Genomic DNA, 26,457 nt, shown 5'->3' with positions numbered 1-26,457 from the left:
ACAGATGTTTTCTGCTTTTCCTAGTTCTTATCACAAAGATTTTCTTTCTGAATCTCCAGGGTAAAACAAATGGCACAGGAGAAGGCTGAGAAAAGAGGAGTGTCAGAATAGCCTCAAATAGAAAGAGAAGGGGGAAATCCCTTGAGGGATAGTCTGGAAAGAAAGGGAGTTTCTAGAGCCATCAAGTCAGCTGTCATGAGCAGATGTGTTCCTGGGAATGGTTTGTATGTGTGGGTGCCTCACTGGTTTGCATTTGCCTGAATGAGAAAAATCACATTTAAAAAATGTCAAGGTTGTATTTCAACTTCAATGTTAAGGTCATTATGAAGCTACTTAGAGATTCCCCAGGATTTAAGAGTAGCCTGTCTTAGCCAAGAATCAGATCCTTCCACTGCCGCAAGACAGTTACCTAACTTCATTCCTACTGATGAAATTCCCCTAAAATGGAAATACATGGTAAGACTACTGTGTATTCTAGATCCTGTTGATATCATTTATCTCAAGTGCAAAGAAAAATTACTCCAAAATGTGACTTCCCTTGGCAGAAGTTTCCTCTCCTCCTTCTGTGGGAATTAAAGACATTTGCAAACTTCCATGACTGTCTTTAATTACGATCCAGAGTTGAGCCCCTTGCCCTGGAGCTGCCAAATGCATGTCCTGGGCTTGGGAAAGTGTCTGGGAGCCACACATTAGTTTTCTATTCCCATATGATGAAAAACATGATGTACTTTAGAGTATATTCTAAGGAGTTATATGTGAATCTTTAAGTTAAAAAGGGTATAAATAAAAATCAGTTATTTACAACTTACTCTATACTGTTTTACAGGATTCAGTTCTTTAATGTTCTGCTTACTTTCTGGAAGGATCTAGATATTCAGGAAGTTTCTTTAAATGTTGCTTAGTTCTGTGCCCTGTATTATTTATTTTGACTTCAAAATGTGCTGTGTGTTCAAACCAGCTTTGTGGTGGAAAGCATAAGGGAGAAAGAGCATTGTAAGCCTATGGGTTCTAATCAATCTTTGGGAAAAGGTGATTTTAATTTGAGTACTAGTCAACACAGCAACTTCAGAGTGGCTTTGCTAACATCTAATTATGGCCATGCCTTTACTGCAAAGATCTTCAAATTTTGCAACAGAACAAAAAAAATAGACAAATGCTTTATCACTGGAATTCTGTTTTCTAGAAATCTGGGTGCAGAAAATCAAAGAGAAAATGTCAACAGGCATTCAGATCAGTAATGAGCTGGGTAGTTTCAAAATTTGAAGTTGTAATTTGTAATGTTTCATTAAACATAAAAACCCTTTATCAGGGAGGTAAGATTGGGGGGCTTTGTGATGAAACAGTGGTGAGAGTATGTGTCTGTCTATTTTGCCAGCTTCTGGAAATGAACAGATAGATAAGCTGTCACTAACTGATTTAGGTGCATTGTGGGCAGGCATCAAGACCGAAGGTGGACTGTCCCAGTCACAGTCACCTGGACAGACTGGATTTCTCAGCTACGGCACAAGCTTTGGGACCCCTCAACCTGGACAGGCACCGTACAGCTACCAGATGCAAGGTATGCACACTTCCTGCTGTTACTATTTTCCTGCACGCCACAGGCTGCCCATTATTTTTCAAGTGGAATCAGCTGTTCTGTGAAGTAGTGTATGAAGAAAGTAAGTGGATTGGAAGCATGATACTCACTTCTAGTTTACTCTTCTTTTTACCTAATCTCTGGCCTAAAAATCCATACTTATAGCATTGATGGCTTAAGCTGAAAGAGCTTTGTGGTTTTCAAAAACATTCTAAAATTGTTTTGCGAAACTGAAGTTTTGTGTCTTCCACTACTCAAAAAGAATGAGGCAGTCAACCACAGAGATGATTCTGATGTGGTGTTACGTTGAACAATGTTGCACTTGGGCTGTAGTTTCTTTATTTTTATGATGGGGTAGGGATGGAAGAAATTGCGAGCTTCAAATAGAACAGGTGTGGTGTGTTGAATTCATAATCTAACAAACATCAATAGATTAAACTCATAACAATCCAATGAATTGAATCCTCAAGAAAATGCCTCCTAGGTCCATTCCATGGTTTTTGATTTTACAGCTACAGACATAAATGCAAGCCAACTGGAACTACAGCTGAAAGCTTACACTGTGAACTGTTTTCAAGAAGAGAGACATTACTTAGAATTAGTAGGTTTTTGCCATTTCACATAATTTAATAACCCCTGATATCTTTCAACCACAAATCAGTGTAACAGTTATATTCAGCCTTCGAAAAGTGTTATGCCATAGTTTCACGAAAGCCCTGATTACCACTTTTTGATTAGAGGGCCTCTTTAAATACATACATATACATATTTATAGATACATATTTTGTTCTTGAAAGGCTGAGTTACATAGTGTAAGATGGAGAAACAGGGAAAGAGAGATCTACCATCTGCTGGTTCATGCTGTAAATGGTTGTAAAAGGCAATGGCTGTGCCAGGCTGAAGCCAGGAGCCTGGAACTTTTTCTGGACTCCCACGTGGATCCAGAGGCCTAAACACTTGGGCCGTTCTTTGCTGTTTTCCCAGACACATTAGCAGGGAAGTGGATAGGAAGCAGAACAGTGGCTTTTTTTTCTTTTCCTGCCTTTCATGTTATTTGTCATTTAGTCAATACTATATTCACTGCTGATTAATTATAAAATATAAAAAAGCAAAAGTAATTATGATCTATACACTCCAAATGTATTATTGTCTCTTTTACATATATTCTAAATAAATAGTACTGTTTCAAACTGTGTCACATAATATATAACAAGTTATTTTCAGTAAAAATATATTGTACACATCTTTAGTTTTTGCAGCATCGTTTTAATGGCTGCATGGTACATTGTATGTACATATGTTCTATGTATTACTACTGTTCATCAAAAACAATGTAGCACACATATTATCCGCATCTTTGTTTCCTTTGGATAATTTTAAGTATGGAATTTCTAGGAAGCTGCCTTTCATTAACTCAGCATTTTCATGTCTACACCAATGAAAGTTATATATTAGAGTACGCAAATTGGGTGCTATCTTATTTTGGAAAAAAATGTCATTTTTGTAGATTTTATTGCTGTTTTCAAATATATTTGAATTATTTATTTATTTATTTATTATTCATTAATTACATTGTATTATGTGACACAGTTTCATAGGTACTGGGATTCTCCCCACCCCTCCTCAAACCCTCCCCACATGGTGGATTCCTCCACCTTGTTGTATAACCACAGTTCAAGTTCAGTTGAGATTCCCTCATTGCAAGCATATACCAAACATAGAGTCCAGCATCTTATTGTCCAGTCAAGTTCAATGGCTTCTTAGGGAGACCTTCTCTGGTCTGATGCTAAGAGGTCAAAATATTTTCTTTTGATGATGGTATTTACTTGTGTTATATTATTTCTTATATTAAGGTTCTTAACCTTTTAGTACTATTTTATAAATATATTTTCAGTTTGTCATTTTAAGGGTTTTTTTATACAACACATGATAGATTCGTAATAAAAGATCCAAATAATGTTTTTGTTAAAAATAGTCATTTGATTTTGTTTGAAAGATAAACACGAATACAGAAGGAGAGAGAGAGAGAGACAGAGACACACAAAGAAACAAAGAAGCAAACAAATCTTCCACCCACTGGTTGACTCCTCAAATGCCAGGGCTGAGCCAAGTGAAGCCACAGGCCTGGAGCTTCATCCAGGTTTCTGATGTGGGTGACTGGGATCCAACCACCAGAACTATCACTACTGCCTTCCAGGGTGCACACTGGCAGGAACTTGTAGTTGGGAGCAGAGCCAGGAACTTGAACCCAGGCTCTCTGACGTGGAATGCAGTGTCTTGAATGCTATGCCAAACATCCTGCCTTCCATTAACCTCCAATATTTGGGTTTGCCTTGGGTATAAAAAGGCTCAAGTCATCAAGTTTTTATATACTTGTTGGCTACAAAATAAAAAATCATCTCATGATAGACAGCATTTCTTGTTAGAAGGATGTTACTTACATGTTCCATTCCAAAACTTCTGAGCTGTCTTGGAAAAGAACTGGATTCCTACACATGTTGAATATCAATTGAGTAGAGGTAAAAAGAGCAAGAAATGAAGAAGAGGCTTCATTAATGTGTTTAACAGTTCATGGTTCTGGTAATGAAATGGGTCATAAGGCAGACAAGGTTGGCTTGCTCATTATTGTCGAGAGAGAAAAAATACATTAAGATACCAGCAGATTCCTTCAGGAGCTGAGAGAAATAAACACAGTGTCACAATGGGCTCTGCTGTCCCCTGGGTGTCCAGAATTCTTTAAGGAGAAGCAGATTGTGCAGGTGAGCAGGGCCAGATGACGAGGGCTCCCTGGAGCTGTACTGCCTTGAGTGGCAGGAGCAAAGTGCACAAGTGAAGACCTCACATTTCAAGATGTTGATAGTCAGGAGTAAGCTTCATGTTTGTTAAATCAAATAGTAAAGCTAAACAGGGAGAGATACGTTCTCTACCTGCCTTGTCCTTTTTGTTTTTGTTCTTTTGGTGTAATGTACAGATATCCTATTTTACTCAGTTATCCGTCTTTGTCGGACCAGGAGTGGGGCCGGGCCCTGGATCTCAAGACACTTTGAGAAATGCCTCACTTGAGAGTTACTTACCCTTTGGTCTTTGCAGTAGTGACAGTGTGCAAGTAGACTAACCAGTTACAAGTAGACTAACCAGTTAGTGGAATGCAGTTCAGGGATAATATGGGAAAGCAGTAAAGAAGGAAGAGAAAAGGGATTTAATCTGGAGGGGTTAGATCTTTATTTTTGACAAATAAGGACAAGTGTAGCACCAAATGAAGAGTCATTTTGCTACTTTCTTTATTTTACTGTGTCTGGGCTTACAGGACATTGGAATTAAAACTTATTTCATGTCTCTGTGCATGCTGTAGTCTAATGGTCTTTCCAGAACTTATTTTCCATTATCGAGACATTATTTTGTATGGGTATTTCTATAATGAGATGTCACTCAATTTTATATTATCAAATGAAGTAATAATCCATTTGTCACATCAGTTAATAATGTCTTATTAACTTGGTATTTAACCTGCCAAAACTGATGGATCATGGTATGTAGTATGATAGAATTTATATGGCCAGATTTTCATGTATAATTTAGTTTTGATTAGTATGCATTTTAGTATCGTAAAAGCCATAAATTAATTAATTAATATTATTCAATGTTTTTATGTACTTAGCTATGAGAGTATATTGATCTTGGAATATATTTTTAATACATGCCTTGCTAATACAATAAAATATCTAAAATTATTTTGAGAGTTTTCCAAATCATAATCTCATGAATAACAGCAATTTTTACCTCATCATTTTCATTTTGTTAAGATTTAATAAAAATCATTAAAAGTTAAGGATCTATCCCTAGATAGTATTCCTAAGAATCTGTTACAAGAGTATACTTTAGTTATTTGAGGATATTTTTGCCTAACGTTTTTATCTAGGACAGTCCCTTCAACCTTTAACATACAAGGTATAATGACTAGTTATTCACAGTGGTAGCTGCTGTAATTTAATAATAGTAGGCTTTCATAGGAATGGAAGAGACAGCCAAGAGATTCTAGTGAGATATGTGTGCTCCCATTCAGTGTTAAGCCGTTTAATTGAAAGGAAATGTGTGCCAATCATCTCTTTAGTCCCAGTCCCAAAGTCTGAGAAAACCAAAGATGGTGTGAAATCAATCAGCATGCATAGGTGTTCAGGGGCTGGGTTCAGACTGTGTGTGCATGATTCTCCAATTGATATCTGTGGGCTTTCAGTGCGGAGGTGATCTCTTCATGTCTCTATTTTCACATCTTCAGTGTGAAGATGATGTTGTGTGTCATGATATTTAACCTAGAATGTCTATCTAAATCATGCATCCATTACATCACACTGTACATTGTAAGAACTCAGTGGCTCTTTTCATTTTTATCACTCTCACTGTAGCAATAATGTGATTCCAATTATTTTAGTTGCTAATATGTTTCAGCTTTCTGGAATAGCTCCAGATAAGGAGGTATTATCTATATGCTCACTCACTCTGTGGCACTTAGCAAACAGGAGAAGAGATATAAATGTCTGAATATGTATATGTATATATGAAGTATAATTAAATATGTATGACCATATATATGTGTATATATATATATATAATTTTAAATACAATTTAAAATAGCTTTTGATCATCAAAGACAATGCTAAGAATCCAATAATGAAATAAGCTAGATCCGCTGTCATGGAAGGAGAATTACTGCCATCCAAAAGCACATTTTGAGCAAAATGACAGGAAGCAGTCAGGAGCTCCAACAAGAAAATCTAAGCAGAGAGAAAGCCATGCTGGTGACAGTGGTGACAGAAAATGAAAGTGGCAGAAAGCACAGAAGAGATAGGGAGTAGGAAACACACTCAGCTTTCCAGGGGAGAAATGGAATCCAGTAAGTCCTTATGTCTTGGTAATACCTATAATCACATCTCTGCATTGATTGCAAGCAGTGATTGGAAAGAGAGAAGGCAACAGCCACTTCAATACCAGATTGTTCTGCTTAAGAAGTTGGGATGAAGATGGGGGCTTGAGTATCCCTAGTGCACACCCAGCAAATGGAGTCACAGCAGACATTCGCTAGGCACTTTCAGTATCATGAGCTAGCCCCTTTTTAATAATTTTAGTGCCTTTTTAAAAATTACTTATTTACTTAAGAGGCAGAAAAGACAAAAATGGAGGTCTTCCTTCTGCTGGTTTACTCTCCTAATGGCTGCAGTGGCCAGAGTTGGGCTGATCCCAAGCCAGGAGCCGGGAGCTACTCCAAGCTTCCCCTGGGTTACTCCTGCCCAGGGGTGTAAGAGCTTGAGAATTTGGGTCATATTCTACCACTTTTCCCTCAAGATGGTGCTAGATTGGAAATGGAGCATCCAGGACACAAATCAGTGCCCATATGGGATGCCAATGTGACAGGCAGTAGCTTTACTTGCTGTACTAGAAGGCACAGCCTCTCCCAGGTCTATCCTAATTATATATATCCTAATTATATATAATATATATAATTATATATGTATATATCCTAATTATATCACATATGTAATCTCTTTATAATATGTAATCATTGCAACCCTGAATGACTAGAGGTTGAAAAGCCAAAAATTCTGAAGAAACCATGAAATTCACCATTTGTTAGTTTGTATAATAGCCAGAATTACTTAAGGATGGCTACTGAGAACTGAAATGTGTAGTGTTATGCTGTATGACATCCTGTTACAGTTTATACAAGGAAGACTCCTGCAGAAATTGAGAGAAAATAAATGTAGTTGTATGTAGTGTTTATATTGTCTGAAAGACAGTGTATCTTCATTTTATTTTATTTATTTTTCTTTTTTTACTATATATAATTAAAAAACAAAAAAGTGACAAAGTAAAGTATATGTGTGTATACTGTTATGCTGAATTGTAATGTTTTACATGTTTTATGATAAAAGAGTACTGGTTTTACTGCATTATTTTTTTTTAACTTATGTTTCTTTTTTTTTTTTTTCCGGGATCACTCCGAAAACCCCTCATAGCAAACAATCATACAAACTAAAAAAGCCTAAAATAAATAGACAAACAACAAAAAGTAGAGCTTGGAATCTGACAGGAAAGAGCTGGCGTGGATTGGCTCATGCCTCGCTGGGTGGGACACAAAATTAGTCACTCCTCACCATGGTGTTGAGGATTTTCCTGCACAACCCCCCCCCAAAAAATGTTCTGCACCTTAATTGTCGACAAATGTCTTGTTAGAGTTACAAGCCAGTCTAGATTATCCTAAAATCTGCCAAGACCAGCAAAATTATACTTCAACACAACAAATGGCTAAATACTAAAATGAAATAGACACGAGACAGCTGAATGGTACCTTATAGCCATTTTAAGGTATATAGCAGCCGGTCCTGTATATAAACTAAAATTGAAATGTCAATGAGCTAATCAGAGGTTGTGGTTAAGAACTTGCTTTTTTTTTTTTTTTTTTTAACATACTGGTTACATGTCAATTCCATAATGTTGCAAATTGCTGTTGATGTTATATTGGGACTCTTAATTGACTGGGATGATATTCTACCAGCTCTAACTTTGGACCAGAAATGGTCTCCCCAAGAAACTGTTCAACCCATCTGGACAATAAGTAGCTGGACTCTATGCTTGGTATATGTTTGCAAGGAAAGAATCTTGATTGAATTTGAACTGTAATACTGCATCAAGGTGGAGGAATCCACCAGGGGGGAGGGGCGTGGGGAGGGGTGGGGGGATTCCCAGAGCCTATGAAACTTTCACATAATGCAAAATAATTAATAAAAAAAAAAAGACAGTGTATCTTTCAAGCCAAGGCATTGTATTTACAACCAGCTCTCTAACTTATGAAAATCAAGGCAACGATGTTTAGATGGTGTGATCCTATCTATACTTTCATACCTTTAAAAAACAAAGTTACTTGGCAGTTCATAACCGTTGTTGCCACAGCCAAATTATGTGAACAAAGCCGGTCTTGTGCCCCTGTCTATTTCAGGTGGTCTTTCTGGACCCTGGGGGCCCCAACAGTCAATGTTTTTGTCACTGCAGGTGAGCTTCTGGACACAGCACATGCATTTTAAGCCAAACAGGAATGAAATTGTCATTTTGCATATACTTAAAAGTCCAGGAAAGAAAGCCTCAGTGCTGAAGCAAGCTAATTGCTTTCATCTTTGCTTCAGGATCCCAGGAAGAAAATTCTGTCGGTACTTTAAAGACTTGTTTTTCACATCCAGTGAAAGATTATCAACTTACGTCCAACTGAGAAAGACAAAATGTTCTTGTTCCTAGACTGCTGTAGAATTCATTAACTCTGAGGCAGTCCAGTCATTGCCTGTTGGTTTTGACAACTTCATGTTCTCCAGTGTTAGCCTTGGTGGTTCAGGAAGAAGTTTTGCATTGGTCTGAGATTTTCTATGCACAGCATTGACAACAAACTTGGTGCAGAAGAGTTACATGACAGGATGGATGTGGTTGGACAGAGTGATGGGGGCATCCAGGAAGTGTTTTCAGTACTATACTCCAGCCAAAGGGCTCTGGCAGCTTGAGTAAAAGGAGCTATTGTGTGTAAGTTTGTGTGTATTTGTTTACATATGTACATGTGCATGCATATACAAAAGGTAAAAAAAATGCATCTAATTTACTAACCTACTCATGGATTGCTTGCCTAATGGCTCATAAACAGTTTTTATTCCCTGATTTTTTTTTTTTTTCCCCTGGTAGGAGGTGATGGGGAGTCATCACAGTGGCGGAGTATAGTGGCTTCTGAGAGCTTTATTGCCTCCGAAGAGCAGTGATGTAGGGGACATTCCAGTCATTCTACACCAGGGAAGGTGTCAGGGTTTACCCTGATAGATGGGAGGGGCTACACAGATGCACATGCCCTAACCCCAAAGGACCCTGGAAACTGCACTTTGTTTATTTTCCTTTAGGCTTTATTGCTCTCTGTTAGAGAAAAAAATAACACAAACTCCAACTCCCCCATTGTATATCTTTTTTTTTTGCTGAAGACATTGGGGTTCAGGCTGGTGAGGGGACACAACCCATGAGGCAGAGGTTTTCTGAAGGGTCCACGGAAGGGCCCACAGCTCCTGTGCTGACTGCACCTTGCAGATCCTGCAGATCCAGGGCTCATCAAGAATGGGGATGGCTAAGAAGAGCACCTTTGTTTCCTTTAATCTGTGGCTTTTCCAGTCTATAACTCAACAGTTTCAATTGGTTGGTCTTGTAAGAACTCAGCCCTATATAACAATACATTTGTTGGACTTCCAAAGTTTTTCTTTATCTATAGAAACGGCATACTTTTTAAAAAGAATGACTCCAAAAGATAAAGTTTTAGGAAAAAAATACTGAAAACCTTTTTTGTAATATTCTGTGATGATGTTAATGGAGTTAGAACAGAAGAAACGCTATGTAGCTGGAAAACTGTTGTTCACAATTTCCTCTAAATTGTTTTGCCAGTCTACTCATATTTGCTTTTAGTTCTTGGCTTTTTTCATTTTAATACATCCTAGAGCTTTCTTTTGGGCTCAGTTGATTATTTTAAAGTAAGATTCTATTTCAGTTCTTTTGGCCATTTGTGTTATTTCAAGTGTTGAAAATTTTATGGCAATGTTTTGAAATTCCGGTGCTAAACAGCAATAATTAGCAGCCATATCAATTGTGTTATCTGCATGAGTTGTTTTCAGTTAAAATGTAGAGAAATAGGTGTTTAAAAAAGCAAAACAAATAAACAACAACAAAAAAGCCCTTTCACCCTTTGTTACCTATGTTGAAAATTCTTTTTGAAAATGAAAAATAGTACATGCATAATAAGGGAAACTTGGTCATTTAAAATGCATTGATGGAAGGGTAAGGAGTCCAGCTTTTCAATAGCCCATCTGGTTCGCTGAGGCTTGTCCCCAGGGAACAGGGCTGACTTCTGCCACATAGATCGTACCGATGATGGACATAGCCCATGGCAAAGAGGCCAAGGAAGGAAAGCAAATGGACTACTGTGAAAATACACGGGGGACAAACAGCGTCCTGCTTGCCCAGTAAGTGCGAGAAAACACTCTCAAGCCTGGGAAGTCCAGACAGGCCCCTGCAGGTTCCAGCATTCTTTGGTTGGCTGGGATTCTGGTTTTTAATGTGAGTCCTTGTTCTCTGTGAAGCAGACCTTTGACCTACATGGTACTCCTTTTTTCTTCTGTGTTTTTTTCTCTTCTTAAGTGTTTTGAAGTCCTATCTCGGCAATGTGCCCCAGGTTACATCACACACATCCAACTTTGGTTGAAATTTTAATGCACATTATAAATACACATGGACTGTGTTGTTCTTAACTATGAGAAAAGGGTGGAGATTTATTAATCACGGTTTTTTTTTTGGGGGGGGGCTGTGTTTGTTTTTAAAGTACAAATGCTGGGCACGCATAGAATGGGTTGGCCATTCAGGATCTTCTACCAAGACTGTTTTTGGTTTGTTACGGTTGACAAGATTGCCGCCCTTTCTCTGTAGGAACTCTGGGCACTGACAAAAGGAAAGTGGTCTTGTGAGAGTCAACATCTGAGTGTCTTTGTATAGGAGTATTTCTGAAATTTACTGGAAAATGGACTTTAAAAACAAGTTTATTAGGACACAGAAAACTTTGGAAATCAACTCACAGTTTTTTCATAATATGTATTTTCTGTGAGTGTTCTGAACACTCCTCACATAGCTAACTTTTAAAGGCTCTGGCCTCAAGAAGTATTACAATGAAGTCTTTCATAGAAATGTGATAATTTCACTCCACATTTTTGTTGCATTTCTCAGTTGTCATGATCTCCACCACTGATGTGTCTGATTCTTTTGTAACCAAAAGTTGGCGATTTGTGTAAGTCCTACTCAATATTACTGATTAAGAAGCCATGAGGTAACTATGTCATAGTAGATCAGTAAACAATTACCTGAAAATGGATATAATGTCCATTCTGCAGCCAAGAGGCCATTTTAAAGAAAATCTTCATTCTCTCTGTTTCTTGGAGATTGACAAGGATCCAGCTCCAGATTCCTCACAGAGGTGAGGTTGGGAATAACCTTAAATAAAAGATGTGGAAATAGCAAAGCATGAATTTACTCATAAAAGCACAAAGTGTGAGCCAAAATAATTCTGACCAAAATGGGCAAAGGTGAAGGCATCAGACTACCTGACTATAAACTATACTACAAGGCAACAGTAACCAAAATAACATGGCACTGGTGTAAATGTGGACAAGAAGACAGTGGAACAGAATGTACAGCCACACAATACCACAAAATTAATTTTTTATAAAGGGGCCAAGAGTGTACACTTGGAAACAGTTTTTTACATAAGTGGTGCTGGAAAAATTGGGTATCCACATACAGAAGAATGAAGCCAGAGCACTGTCTTTCATAAAAACAGCTTTAAAATGTATGTATCTATTCCATTTTGAATTTAAAATTTTACATGCATAAGCTAAACTTTTATTTTCATTAAAAAGTCTGTGATATTCCAACAACACCTTAATTAACAGTGTGAATGGCCTCTTGGTGGCCCAAGTGCGTATCGTATGTTAGTGTTCTATTAGTATCCCATGTAGTAAGTGAGCATGAAGACCTCCTACAGTCTCTGAGGCCCAGCAGTACTCAGAGCTAAAAGTAGTGAGATTTTGCAAAATAGTCTAATTTTGTGATATTTAATCTTTTATTTGATCACTTAAAATCAGCTTGGATTTTTTTTGCATTTAAAACCCTGCTGAACTGTTTTTCATGCTGGTTTCAACTCTGTCCAGAATGATCTTTTAGGTCCCAGAATTTGATTTCCTGCACATCATTTAAATCTAAAATTACTACTATAGTCTGATTTTTCAGATGACCCTTTGGGCCCGGCGCCGTGGCCTAGCAGCTAAAGTCCTCGCCTTGAACGCCCCAGGCGTTCCCCATATGGGCGCTGCTTCTAATCCCGGCAGCTCCACTTCCCATCCAGCTCCCTGCTTGTGGCCTGGGAAAGCAGTCGAGGATGGCCCAAAGCTTTGGGACCCTACACCCGCGTGGGAGACCCAGAAGAGGTTCCAGGTTCCCAGCTTTGGATCGGCACAGCACCGGCTGTTGCGCTCACTTGGGGAGTGAACCATCAGACGGATGGTTCTCTCTGTCTCTCCTCCTCTCTGTATATCTGACTTTAAAAAAAAAAAAAAAAAGATGACCCTTCATATATCATCTAGTTAAATGAGAAAGTTCAGAGATTTTTTATCCTGATATCTTTGGTGGGACTTAAGTCGTCCTTCAAATTATCCTCCTCCACTACCAACTCCCCTCCCCCCAAAAAACCATCTATGGAAAGGCCTCCTGTCTGATTTTTTTAAACTTATTTTTGATTTTTACATAGTTGATTAGGGTGCAAAGGGTCAAGGCTTTAGGAAAATGGGTAAGACAGTTGTTTCCACATTCTCTTTTTTCCTCTCTGTATCTCCGGGAAGTGAGGAATAAAGGGGGAAACCACCCCCAGCCTCTCAACCATCCCAGGGTCCCTGATGTGGGGCATGCTCCAAGGGCCCTGGTGAAGTGATTTTGATAGTTCAGCAGTTCTGAGTTGCTGCTGACCTTTCCACTCTAAGCATGATGAAATCTCTTCAGAATCCACTGGCTGACATACTCCACCTTAGCGCTTCTGTTTGCGCGCATTTTCACTGCCAATACTTTGCTGGGGTAGTTGACCAATTTGTTCTGTCCTCTATTATGATACCAGGTGTCCTCTGTAGGTTCCAGTGTACCACCATATCCTCCATGTGCAACTGACTATGCTATCTACTGCTCCATCTAAGCCACTGAGGAGGCTCAGGTCTGACACATGCATTCCATAGGCAAACCATGGAACCTGTCATTCTCTCCAGGGTTATAGTTCTGAATCCAATTGTCCAGTTGTGATGGGGGTAATCCACAAAGAAACCTCATCTGAGGTGATGCCAGACTGGATTCTTGCATATGTTTGTCAATACAGGGTCCAGCACAATCTGTCACCCGAATCAGCCTACATGCACTGGTCATTATAATCGCTTGGTCAGTTCTGTCTCCAGCGTCACCTTCTATGCAAGCCAATGGTAGTGCAGAAACCAGGCTGATTTATTAATTTTTTGACAGACCTATTCTCATTACACCTTCATTCAGTTCTCTAAGTAGTCTGAAAGTTTCAAGTCATAGTTTGTCTCCCACTTGAGCATAAATGAGCCTTCATGAAGCCCTTCAAAGGTACAAGTCATATGCAGTTTTCCAAATCTGTGTGAAACATATGGGATAGATATGGATATATCCCATTGATTTAAGAACCTTCTGCTTAGACTGAAGTCAATACTATGGCAAATGTGTTTTTGGAGTGTCTGATGAAGAGGTAGATTACATGATATCAATGCCTAGTGAGCAGGGCTGCTTAGAAGGTAAAATCAATACAAGTAGGAGTAGTCAAGGAAAGCCTATTGAAAGGAGAGAACTTGAACTAAGCCTTGAAATATGCAAACATAGGGACTGATAGAAAGAAACATTGAATGGGAGGAACAAGATAGAGTAAGATGACTTTGCAGACTTGGGTTGAATACATCCTGACTTAATACAGTCGATTATGTTAGGGAAGCCCAAGAAAATAGTAGGGTTAGCATATGCCCCTCTGCAGCTTCCCAAGCTCCAGCTCTTACCTTCAAGCTCACAAAAATGCATGCATTCTTGCTTTCCTAATAACTCTCTGCCATCTCCCTTTCTGTCTACTCCTTCTCATCCATAGGAGGAGAATCCCAATCAAGACATTCCCTTGTGTTACAGAAAAAACAGTATTGTTATGTGCAACATTCAGATTCTGAGAGTTTTTAGATAATGCCCTTTCTGAAATAAATTATCAAGAAACTTTGTTAGTCCCGCTTTCCTACCACTCCCTACTCGCTAATTTCCTTCAAGTGCATGGAACGTGTTCTCTCTCTCCCTCCTTTACTCCCCCGTCCTCTCTCTCAACCCTCTCACACATCCTAAGCCCCCCTCCTGCCCTCTCTGCCCCCTTTCTCCCTTTAAAATAAAAAATAACTAGGATAGTAGAAAGAAAAATTTTTTTTCTATTGCAAGTATTCTGAAAGGAAGGATTTTTTTGCATTGTTTTCTTCTGAAAATGAGCATCTCCCCACCTCTACAAATATACGTGGAGGATATCTCAGAAGTTCATGAAAATGAAATTATAAAGTAGATTTTATTTTGGTAATTTTTAAAAATTCATGATAATGCAGGATTTTTGAAAAGTTTATGGAAAATGTATATTGTAAAAATCATCCATAGGTTGGTCAGATTTTTACACCAAAATAAGTCTATTTTAATTGTTTTCCATGAACATTTCATACTGCCTTCATATACACTTACATGTTCACATGCATATAGCTGTGATTGTTCACAGTAGCAAGCTATTTAAATAGATAAGCTTTCCCTTTTAACTGATGACTAAGAAGATATTCCCATCTTTATCACACTTGGTACACAAATTATAGACTGCTAACGATTATTGGAGCCTCTTTTGACCCACATTGTTTGAGAAATAAAACTTACAAATGGTATGTCTAGCTTCAGGAACTGTCATGATATGATGTGGAATAAACTATAGAACATTATTGTGTATCTGAAGGTTTTCATGTAAAGTCAGTTGGATCTAGGAAAGAAAAGACTTCTGTTACTTTATCAAAGAAGCTCTAGCAGTTAGCCTATGTTCATGGTCCTTAGTTGTAATTGAAGATTGTTATAATTGAAAAGCGAGTCTTCATGTTCTGATTTCAGTAGAAGTAGTTCTATTTTTTTTTTTTCTGGTTCTCATCTTCCCTGTTAGCAACTGGGTTTGGGCATGATGTGCCAAAACCCTCTACACCAATCAGCTTCTCTCGCTGGCCTGAAGAGTACGCAGTGCTCCATTGGCCTGCGTCCTGACGCTTCCGGGGAGTGCTCTAGCATGGCTGGAATCCAACTGCTAGTGCTGGCACTGAGGTTTATATAGCATCAGCTGATGCATAGGACTTGGTCCTTAACAGGAACCTTAACTCAGCACAAGTAGCAGAAATATCCCCAAAAGCATCTTTGTTGGCATATTTTGGAACAATGGCTCAAACACCTATCAAATTCATACTAAAACATAATAAAAGTATAAATCAGACATGAGTCATTAGGAAACATGTGCGTTTTTGTATCAGACCCTCCCCCCTTCTGCCACAGTAACGTGGCTGTGAGTTCTGGGTCTGACGAGGGGCTTAGACACGTGGCTTTTAATCACTTCTGGATAGTTCTGAGGCAATTTGTCAGCTGTATGCTGAATACAGTAGTTAAAAGACAGCAAGAAAAAAAAAAGATTAATCCTTGTTACTTGTAGAGGCAATGTTCTGGAGGAGAAAATGTTGCCAATTTTGACCTGGATTCTGATCCCAGCTCTGACTTCAGGCAGCAGCTTCACTTGTGAAATGAGGTGCTCCTGTGTCCCCCTCATCAGGTGATGCCGAGGAAGCGGCTGGTCACCAGGGACCGCACATTGTTGGGCTGATTCGGTACATGCAGTCAAAGACTTTAGGTGTTATTATTTGTTCTTAATACTTCCATTTTATTATCACTGTTTTTTTTTAATTCCCTCAGAAAACTTAACTGAATTTAAGAAGCTCCCATAAAATAGTAAAGAATGATATGTGGAGGTAAGACAGTTGTGTAGATTTTATAACCAGAAAGCCTAAGTTTGAACTTCACGTACATCCCCATGGAACCTGTGCAACCTTAACCTCTTTTTTTCTTTTCTCAAACAATGTAACAGGAAGGTTGTTGAGGAAACTCTTCTGAGGAAAGGGGTTCTAGTCTAGTGGAATTGTGAAGTCCAGCAGTTGGGAGCAGCTTTAGAGATGTGCTCGCTGCTTTGCTAGTGTTAAGGCTGAATGTGAAACTGCAGGGACAGGCTTCTGTCTGCTGGGAAATGACCAGAACTGTCCTAAGATCAACTGGGCCAGACCACAAAGGCCTAGGGGAATGTGGCCCTATTTAGGAGTTTGGCTTTTACCTTAAGGGCAACAGGGGCCACTAAATGTTACTTTTGAGGTAGGAGAGTGACAAGATCAGGCCTGTACATCACAGAAAATACCTTCTACCCTTACAGAGAATACACTGGAGAAGGCCAGAGGCTAGAGGGAAACTAGTACAGGAGGCTGTTGCAAAAACCCAGTGCTGGTGGCCTGGGCTGGCTTAACAGCTCTGTTGGCCTCCGGCTCACATGAAGGCAGGTGGAACAGTCCAACACACTTGATTCTCGTGGTGAAAAATTAATATTGCCTGAGCCTGATTCTCCAGTATGCATACCTCTGCCTGAAGCCAGTTAGATCCTTTTGGAAGTTGCATTAAGTCTCCAAGGCCACAGGGGTGCCATTAAACTCCGGCTTCAGCATACTAAATGGAATGGAATCTCAGCCTGCAGTCAGTCAGTAAATGAGTATAACTTATGTTGAATTCCAGCTAATGTGCAGACTTAGAAGTAGCATTAAGTCTGGAAAGTCACTTGGGTACCATTTGGAGTGCTGAACTGTGATTTACTTGGTCATACCCTAGTGGCCTGTATGTGCCAATATAGCTTCCATAGTCTTTTCTACTTTGTTCCAGGGAATAACTTATGGAAAGAAAACATCCATTTTAAAAATATATTTTCTATATCTTATTCATTTTCCTGGTGGACAGGGATTATTGAGGTCAGTATTTATTGCTCAAAAATGTGTCATTTAAGTGAAAGTAGCAAGTTATAACATAAAGGGTGTAGTTTAAATAAGAGTAACTGGTCATAGCCCAAGGCAGTTTTTCCTATCAAATATATATAATCACTAAAGTTCACAAAGCATGACCATGCTAAAAGGAATTTAGCTTTTATTTTATGAGGAATTTTCAGTGCTCAAATGTGTGCTACATATGTCAATATGAAATTTTTTTCTCTGATCCACAAATACATAATGAATCATATGCCCAGAGAGTCCAGCATTAAAAACAAAAAAAACCTGATACTATCTGGATAAGGCCCATGAGGTCTGAAACTATGCCTGTATCAGGCTTACACACCCAATAATGATCACTGGGGGCCCAGTACTTAATAAATATGCGGCTACCACATGCAAATGAGTGTGAACATGTGAAGTATCTGTTGAGGTCTTGATATTCATGATGGCGTGTGGGGAGCATGAAAATTCTTAGCATCTCTGAGATGGGTGTTCTGGGAATTTCATTCAGTTGATGTTTTCAAAATATACACATGAAAAAGTTTCAAATATGAGACTGATAACTAAATTCTCTTAGCAAAAATTTTCCCATCTTAATAACACTTAACAATGCTTGGATTGGGTTTTTTTTTTCAAGTTCATAGGTACTTGATAAGTAAATAGGAAATGAATGTTAGATATGTGAAAAGAAAGTAAAAATAGGAAGAGACACTAATACTGGGAGAACTTCAGGAGTGTTTTGTGGAATAAACATCAGCTTCTGGCTTGGTGCAACCCTGCAGTATCTCTCATGCTTTCAAAACCATCTCCGTAGCTTATCTGTTTTGGTCAAGGCAACTTATTCAATGTCTAGGAAGTTTAAAGTAATGAACCAAAATTATAATCTATGTTGTCTTTCAAGTAGGTACTGAAAAGTTTAATAGCAGGATGTGTGAAAGTACTTCAAAATGTTAATGGAAAATGGAATTAGGCCACTATGACAGTGGACTAGGGTCTCTTTTTACTTTTCCTCCTGCCACTATGGCAGGGGATTAGGGTCTCTTTTTACTTTTCCTCCTGCCACTATGGCAGGGGACTAGGGTCTCTTTTTACTTTTCCTCCTGCCACTATGGCGTGGGGTAAGGGTCCTTTCTATCTCAGAGCCCCCTCCCGTCACTAGGACGGGAGTCTCCTTTATCAGTTTTTCTAATAAATCTTGCTTTAAAACTAAAAAAAAAAAAAAAAAGAAAATGGAATTAAGCATTGCGTGTAAAATTTTAAGCCCGGTACTTAGTTTTCCATGATATACATCTTTCATGGACCTTTTAATGACTTTCCATATACTAGGATTTCAAAAAATTGTAATACCAAAATAAACTCAGGCTTTAACTTGATCCTCTTTGAATTCTTTAAGTACTCTTGCAATTGGTATACATTAATTAATGCATTGTGTATCTGAAGTCATCTGTGAATTGTAAGTTCATATTGAAAATTTCTTCTTTGATGGGACCTGAGCAGTGGCTTAACCAGCTAATCCTTCTCCTTCAAGCATCAGCATTCTATTCCACTTCCCACTCACCTCCCCGCTTACAGCCTGGGAAAACAGTGGCAAATGGTGTACAGTCTTGGGCTGCTGCTCCTCTGTGGTAGATCTGGAGGAATCTCCTGGTTCCTGGTTTCACATCAGCTTAGCTCCAACCATTGTGGCCATTTGGGGAATGAACCAGTGGATGGAAGATCTTTTTATGCTTTTCCTTCTCTCTGTATATTTGCCTTTCAAATAAGAATAAATAAATCTTTAAAAAGTGGACATTTTCTCTTTGAGTTTCCATCACTATTATTATCCATATTATACATCTGTAATACAGGTTTAATATTTTAAAGTTCCTTTTATTTCTAATTACAGTATTGAATAGAAAACTTTAAAATATTTACTGGCTTAATGAAGACTATAACCATTTTTCAAATGCATCAGATTTCTGAGATTTTTGTGTTCTTTAAAATATTTCATGCTTTGAAAACTTTTTATAAACAAGATCACCCTAAATACTTATGTTTTAACCTTTACTTTTGTAAGATAATGTGAAAATTTCCCATGTAAGTAATGTCATTATGCCATTTCAGCAGTTTCATTGTATGCCATTTTCTCAGTATCACCTATTCTGACTAGAGACTCCTTTTCATTGCTCAAATCATTATTAAAAAACGTATTTGCTGTTTATGTGTTTGCATGAATCCATCATTTTTGTCAGAGTACATTCTTAGCAGTGAAAATGTAGAGCTCAATGGTATACAAAATTTCCCTTGTATTTGTCTAATAATCCAATGGGAAGATTCTGCCTATTAAAATCCCCATTTTGCAATGTTGGAATACCACAGTTTTACACATTTTCCATTTCGCTATCTTTTGGGAAAATATCTGCCAAACCATCATCAAAATTAGTATTTTTTTTTATTTTACACAGTTTAACAACAGTAGGGATAAATGTGAAGGAGGGGACTAAAAGTGCTCTGGAATTGTGTCCTGCATTTGTATCCTGTGCCTACTGTCTGTTAGTGAATAACATGGGTATTCAACAAGTGGAATGTTACCTTGATAGCACATATGCTAGATAAAACACAGTTGGTGCTCCTCTTCTTCATTGTATCAAACCTCTGTGTGATTCCATTCATTCTTCTGAGAAATGAAATCAAACAATAATTTTTAGTTGACCATAGTTACAGCTATAAAAATAATGACCATATGAAAGCATTTTGTGTTCTTAGCAGAAGCATTCTAATTTGTGCAGCAAGAACCACAAACACTACTCAGTGTAATCCTTTCTTTTTTGTTATGCAGATTTAAAGTTATCATAAATATCATGATGGTGGTAGTTACAAATTGAAACAGAAAATCTAATTCTGTGCTTAATTTACGTGAATTAATGTTGTCCTCAGAAATTGAAACCTCATCACTTTTTAAGCATTTGGAATAATAAAAATAAAATCATCAACCATCTTAAGAAAATGGAAGTTTACCCAAATAATGGACAAAATTAAAGATAAACCAAACTCTAACACTGTCTTGTCTAAATGATATTTCCTATGGTCATGTTATTATATATAGCTTAGTAAACTCTATTTATTTTCATTTTGTTTCAGGTAGCAGTTTTACAACATCATCAGGATTATATACAGGAAATAATTCACTCACGAATTCCTCTGGATTTAACAGTTCACAGCAGGTAATTTGAAAAGCCAATTTAACCTCTTAAATACTTTGGGCCCTATGCAGTCGCCTAGTGGCTGAAATCCTCACCTTGCATATAGTGGGATCCCATATGGGTGCTGGTTCATGTTCTGGCTGTCCCTTCTCATCCAGCTCCCGCCTGTGGCCTGTGGCCTGGGAAAGCAGTAGAGGATGGCCCAAAGTCTTGGGACTCAGAACTCATGTGGGAGACCTGGAGGAAACTCTTGGCTCCTGGCTTCAGTTGGATTCAGCTCCAGCCATTGTAGCCACTTGGAGAGTGAGTCAGCAGACAGAAGATCTTCCTCTCTGACTCGTCCCTCTACAGATTTGACTTTCCAGTAAAAATAAATAAATCTTAACTAAAATAAAATAAAATAATCTCTAAAGTACTTTAAAGTGCATGATTTATATAAAGAAAGGTCAGTTTATATTACTCTGAGAGCTTTCCTCTGCTTTTTAATAGTTTATTTTTTCCTCTTAAAGATCTTAGAAGTCTTTCATGGTAAGTTTGATTTTCAGATTGGTTCAGTTTACCTAATACTGTACCATAGCATAGGAGGTAATGTGAAGAGAGTGTCGTCCTATGTAGAATTTATTGGCAAGTCTGAGCTCCTCATTTATTATGAACTTGGATGCTGTCCTGTAAAGAATTCAGGTGAAATGCAGAAGCCTACACATACTTATACTTATACAGGAGCAGTTTTTTCACAGGCTGTTCTCATGTGGTTTGCTTTGGTAGGATTATCCATCTTACCCCAGCTTTGGCCAGGGGCAGTATGCACAGTATTACAACAGCTCACCGTACCCGGCACATTATATGACAAGCAGCAACAGCAGCCCAACGACGCCATCCACCAATGCCACCTACCAGCTCCAAGAACCACCATCTGGCATCACCAGCCAAGCAGTGACAGATCCTACTGCAGGTAATGACATGAATTGTATTGGTCCTGCAGGCTGGGTTTCTGGAGGCTTAAGTGTGAAGACTAATTATAAATCAAATGTCACAATCAAGACAATCATTTTATATGTTTTGAAAAATCTAGTATCAAGTATTAAAATTCAAAAGCAGAGATTTATTTGTAAATATGATATATTTTATACAATATATTTTACATAATGTATTTTATATAATATATTTTGCAAGCTGTGTGCAACTTTCTAGATATGTAATCATAAATATTTTGCTGCAATTATTAACTATAATTATATGATCTTTTAAAAGTTCACAGAAATGTGTTATGTGAAAAAGTTACGTATACATTTCAAAAATGTTTGCATCAAAGCAAACTTAATTTTTACTCTGTTTTTTCTGTGAACTTTTTGAAATAATGCATATTTTTAAATAATTTTTTCACACTGCACATTGTCTGAAAATAAGTTGCCATGTCTAGAATTTAATGTCCGCCATCATTAAGTACTTAGTGGTTTTCATCACAGTAATACATTGAAAACTAAAACAGTCGAGGAGTTTCAAAGGCCCTGGGCTCTCCGTTTCCCATTGAGGCATTTCTGTGAATGTCATCACTCACTGTTTTTATGAACGTGAACATTTTTAATCCTTCTGCATAACCCTGGATTCCCCTTTTAGGTGAGAGCCTTTCCATCTCTGGAAGTTATCCAGAATTCTATCTTTGATATTTTTCCTCTGTTGGGTCTTTCTTTCTGAGAATCTTGGTATTGTATGCTTATTTCCTGACTTGGTCTTTATCCAAAGTTATCTGTATTCTCAAACTTCCCACTTTTTTGTCATAACATCATAAAAGGGTACATTTTCCATGGGTTATGAAGAGAGTGATTATTCTCAAAGTCAGAATTTTCTTCCTCTTGCCCTTTTTTTTTCCAGAGTTAAGACCTACATTATTGCTATAAGCCGTGTTAAAGGGCATCAATTAAATAACATACTTCTATGATATTGTAATCATAGAATGTTAATTCTAGGTGATAATCCTAAATGTTGAAACAGATTTATTATAGTATATGTGAATGTAAACATTTTTATTTTTGATCATGTTATGTCATTTTTATTTTCTAATGTAATTCAATATTCCATTTTTCATTTACTTCCCATGTATAAAATGCAGTTCTCTTGGAAATGAATATTATTATGTTTCTTCTATCTTTTGATTAGATTTCACATTGATTTAATCATACTGGAAAATTTATTATAGAATATATTGAACTTATGATAGATATTTTTGAAGATATTCTTTCCTGTTTTCATAAACTTCACACAGATATCATAAGGAAAGGTTATTTCTTGTACCAAATTTAGCGAGCTCTTATGTTTCCATAGGGACCATTTGAGTTATGAAATCTTGTGGGACCAAAAGAAGTTTCAAAATGGGGACAGCTGCATGAGAACTTGCAAAATTTTTTTTACAGTCTATGGAATGATGGAGTAAAAGCAACATAGTTTTATTTAATTCCTGATGTTTTGGTTGTGAAGAGTACAGCAGAGAAAACTGGTGAAGAGTTTGTTGTTACTCCTGTCGGGGAGATTAAAGCATTGCTGTTTAGCTGTTTTCTGCTTTTGTTCCTGAAAGCCGACATTGTTCACATTGAATGTTGTCTGTAAAAGGGATTCCATCTGCAAAAGTGAGGATAACTGGGCACAAATCAACATCTCGTGAAAACACATATAAAATTGGAAATTTCAAAATGTTTATATGATTTTACTTTAAAAGTAAGTGATATATTTTGGCTGTCATTTTTTAACAGTGCCTTTGCATTTTAGGTACTTGATTGTATTATTTCATGGGTGCAGAATATTTGTAGGAATGAATTGAACTGGGCAGAAAATAATATTCATTGCTTTCCACAAAATTGAAGATATAGATAGGGATTTGCCTTTTATGCATTGCATGGTGAGAAGCAGAAATTTAACTAAGGATAATTTAGGTTTTCTTCTTTTTAAAAAATTATATAAAGAAAACATTTCATACATTTCAAATATACAGATTTAAGAGCTTAATGATAATTTCTACCATGTCCCCTTCTCCCTCCCAAATTTCACTTCTCATGGTTTCCCTTTAATTTTTACAACAGCTTAATTTTAATCTTTATATTCACAAGCTTAACCCTCCACTATACAAAGAATTCAACATGTAGTAAGCAAACTACTATTTTCTCTAGAGTGTAGATAAGATCTATAGACAATAGCCAAATCTCAAAATGCCAATCTAATTCATATACACTCCATGTTTTAGTATTCCATGTATTAGTTACCAAAACTCAAGGAAAACATGTAATATTTCTTAGGTGGACTGACTTGTTTCACTAAGCATAATGGTCTCTAGTTGCATCCGGTGTGTTGCAAAAGATGAGAATCCATTCTTCTTTATAGCTGAGTAGTATCCCATCATGATATATACCACAGTTTGCTTATTTATATCTGTGTTAATACCTTTCAGTTTACTTGAATTTTCTGATATTTGCTTTCCTTTCTTACTAGTCACACGTATAGACTTGTTCTTTTTAAAGAAAAAAGTTTTGATTATATGTACAAAAATTTAGATACTTTCTGAAATGGCTTCCAAGTTGTGCTTTAAATATAAATTAGTTAAAATAATGAATGTCTCTTTTTGTTTAAATAATTTCAAGCATTTCTAGTAGCCTGTTGAGTATAATACTATTCTTATAATAGTGGAAAGTTAGATTTTAATCATTACTTAATCTTACGTATGAACATGTTCATGTCTTTTAATTTCATATACATTTCGCAGTATAAGCACATCTATAAACATTGGTCTTCCTCTCATCTTTTACTGTATCTGTTCTTGCAATATTCACAAAACTATGAACATGAAAACATAGCTTGGAAGTTTTTTTTTCAGGACAAATATGTCAGGGTACATTTTTAAAACTACCTGAAGAGTTGCTGTCATGTAGGTTTGTGATAGTCCATAGTATTATTTCAAAATCTATACTTTCCTGTGAGTCTTAAGTTAAAAAAGCATTTTAATCTGTTTACATTTCAACATTGAAAGCAATATTCTACCTTGAATAAAGGTGTTTAGTACATTGAAATTATGTAACTTGAATATGAGTTTAAGCCCAAATCTGTAGTTTATTTTGAAAACTAAAACAGTGTCTTCACTCAGTTTTTTAAAATGATGTTTTTTAGGCATGCACAGATGATCATAATTAAATAGAATTTACAATACCTGGAAATATGCTAAAATCCATCTGCCTTGAGAAAAACTGCAAGGTATTATATTGTCACACAGCAGGATTTTGAGATATGTATTGGGTTCAAAGATATCTTGGTTGTTTCTGGGTTTCGGTGTATAAATGATATTGCTGTAAAACTTTGTGTGCAGCCTTGAGTTTAAACTCTTGAGATTCACAGTTTGTATGGTCAGACTATATTTTGCTTTGGAAGAAACTGTCAAACTTTCTTTCAAAATGACTGTGCTATTTTGCATTTTCATCCGAAGTTAATGAGTGGTGTTGTTGCTCTGTGTCCTTGTCAGCTTTTGGTTCTGCCAGTGTTGTGAATTTTGGCCGTTCTGATATATGTAGGGTGGTACTTTGCCCATTTTCCATCACAGTTCCTAGGGACTTATGGTGTTGGACATTGTCTGCTATGCTAGTTTGTCCCATCTAGAACTTTTTCAGTGAAGTGGCTGTTCTTGTGATTTACCTACTTTTGAATCAGGTTGTTTTTATATTGTTGGATTTTCCTTTAAATTATGGATGGAAGCGTGGATTTGATATGTATTTTGCAAATATTTTTCCAAGGCTGTGGCATATATTTTCCATCTCTTAATTTTTTTTGCAGAGTTTTTAATTTTAATGAAGTCCACCTTATCAATTTGTTTTCTTTTATTAGTCTGCCTTTGGTATTGTATTTTTTTAAGTCTCATTGCAAAATTCCAGGTCAACTAGATGTTTTCCTGTGTTATTTTCTAGAACTTTCGTAGTTTTGCATTTCCATTTAGGTCTCTGGTCTATTTTGAATGAAAATATATTTGCATTTTGATGTCCAGATGTTCCGGTATCATTTGTAGAAAAAAAAAGATGCATTTTCTTCATTATATTGCCTTTGTTCCTTGTTAGAAAATCAGTTGACTGTTTTCACGTGGGGGCTCTCTGGTCTCTTTCATTACCTGTCTGCTGGTTTGCCAATGAAACACTGTCTGGATTACTGTGCCCTTAAAGTAAATCTAAGTCAGTCAATGTCAGTCACCGAGCTTTGTTCTTTGCTATGGGATTACCTATTCTGAGTAGTTTGCCTTTCTATATGTGCTTTAGGATCAGTTTATCCATATCCTCAAGACAAATTTCTGGGATTTTGACTGGAATTAAGCTGAATTTACAGATCACGTTGGAATGAATAGACATCTTGACAATGTTGAATTATTCCGTCCTGAACTTGAATTTTCACTCCATTTGTTTTTAGATCGTCTTAATCTCTTCATCAGAGCTTTGTAGTTTTCCTCATACAAATTTTGTTTACATGTACTACATTGTACCTAAGTATTAGTTTCTCTTCTTCTGGGTGAAAGGGATAATAATAAATGGAGGTGAGGTATATTTTTAATTTCAAATTCCCGATAGAACATTGCTGATCAAGATGAAAGGAATTTTGTCTCTTTTGTATCCTGATTGTTTCTTTAATAGATAGTAGGCCTGTTGAGATTATCTCATATTTCTCCTCCTGTGAGTTTTGGTAAATGTGTCTTTCAAGGAGTTGGTATATTTCATCTCTTCTATCTGATTTGTAGACTTAGAGTTGTTTATAATGTTCCTTTATTCTTTTAGCATCCATGAGAGCACTAGTGATAGCCATCTATCACTTATGATACCACTGTTTATATGTGTCCTCTCTTGATTAACCTGGCAAGAATTGTGCCAACTGAATGAACTTCCACAGTACCAGTTTCATTGATTTTCCTCTATTTTGCTATTTCTAATTGCCATTTAGCTCTCTGATTATTTCTTATGTT

At 37.1% G+C, this 26,457-nt stretch overlaps 1 protein-coding gene across 1 annotated transcript in view; it reads left to right on the top strand.

Annotated features, from left to right (window-relative positions):
- Positions 1–26,457, top strand: part of EYA1 (EYA transcriptional coactivator and phosphatase 1) — a 146,917-nt gene that overhangs the window by 33,579 nt on the left and 86,881 nt on the right. The window contains exons 6-8 of the mRNA XM_058668725.1: positions 1,421–1,558; positions 20,419–20,501; positions 21,246–21,432. Of these exons, the coding sequence (XP_058524708.1) occupies positions 1,421–1,558; positions 20,419–20,501; positions 21,246–21,432 (408 nt within the window). The remainder of the gene's footprint in view (positions 1–1,420; positions 1,559–20,418; positions 20,502–21,245; positions 21,433–26,457) is intronic.

The sequence above is a fragment of the Ochotona princeps genome, chromosome 9 (assembly GCF_030435755.1).
Source record: "Ochotona princeps isolate mOchPri1 chromosome 9, mOchPri1.hap1, whole genome shotgun sequence".
Classification (NCBI taxonomy): domain Eukaryota; kingdom Metazoa; phylum Chordata; class Mammalia; order Lagomorpha; family Ochotonidae; genus Ochotona; species Ochotona princeps.
Note: the sequence above shows the minus strand (reverse complement) of the source record. Positions and strands in the feature narration are given on the sequence as shown.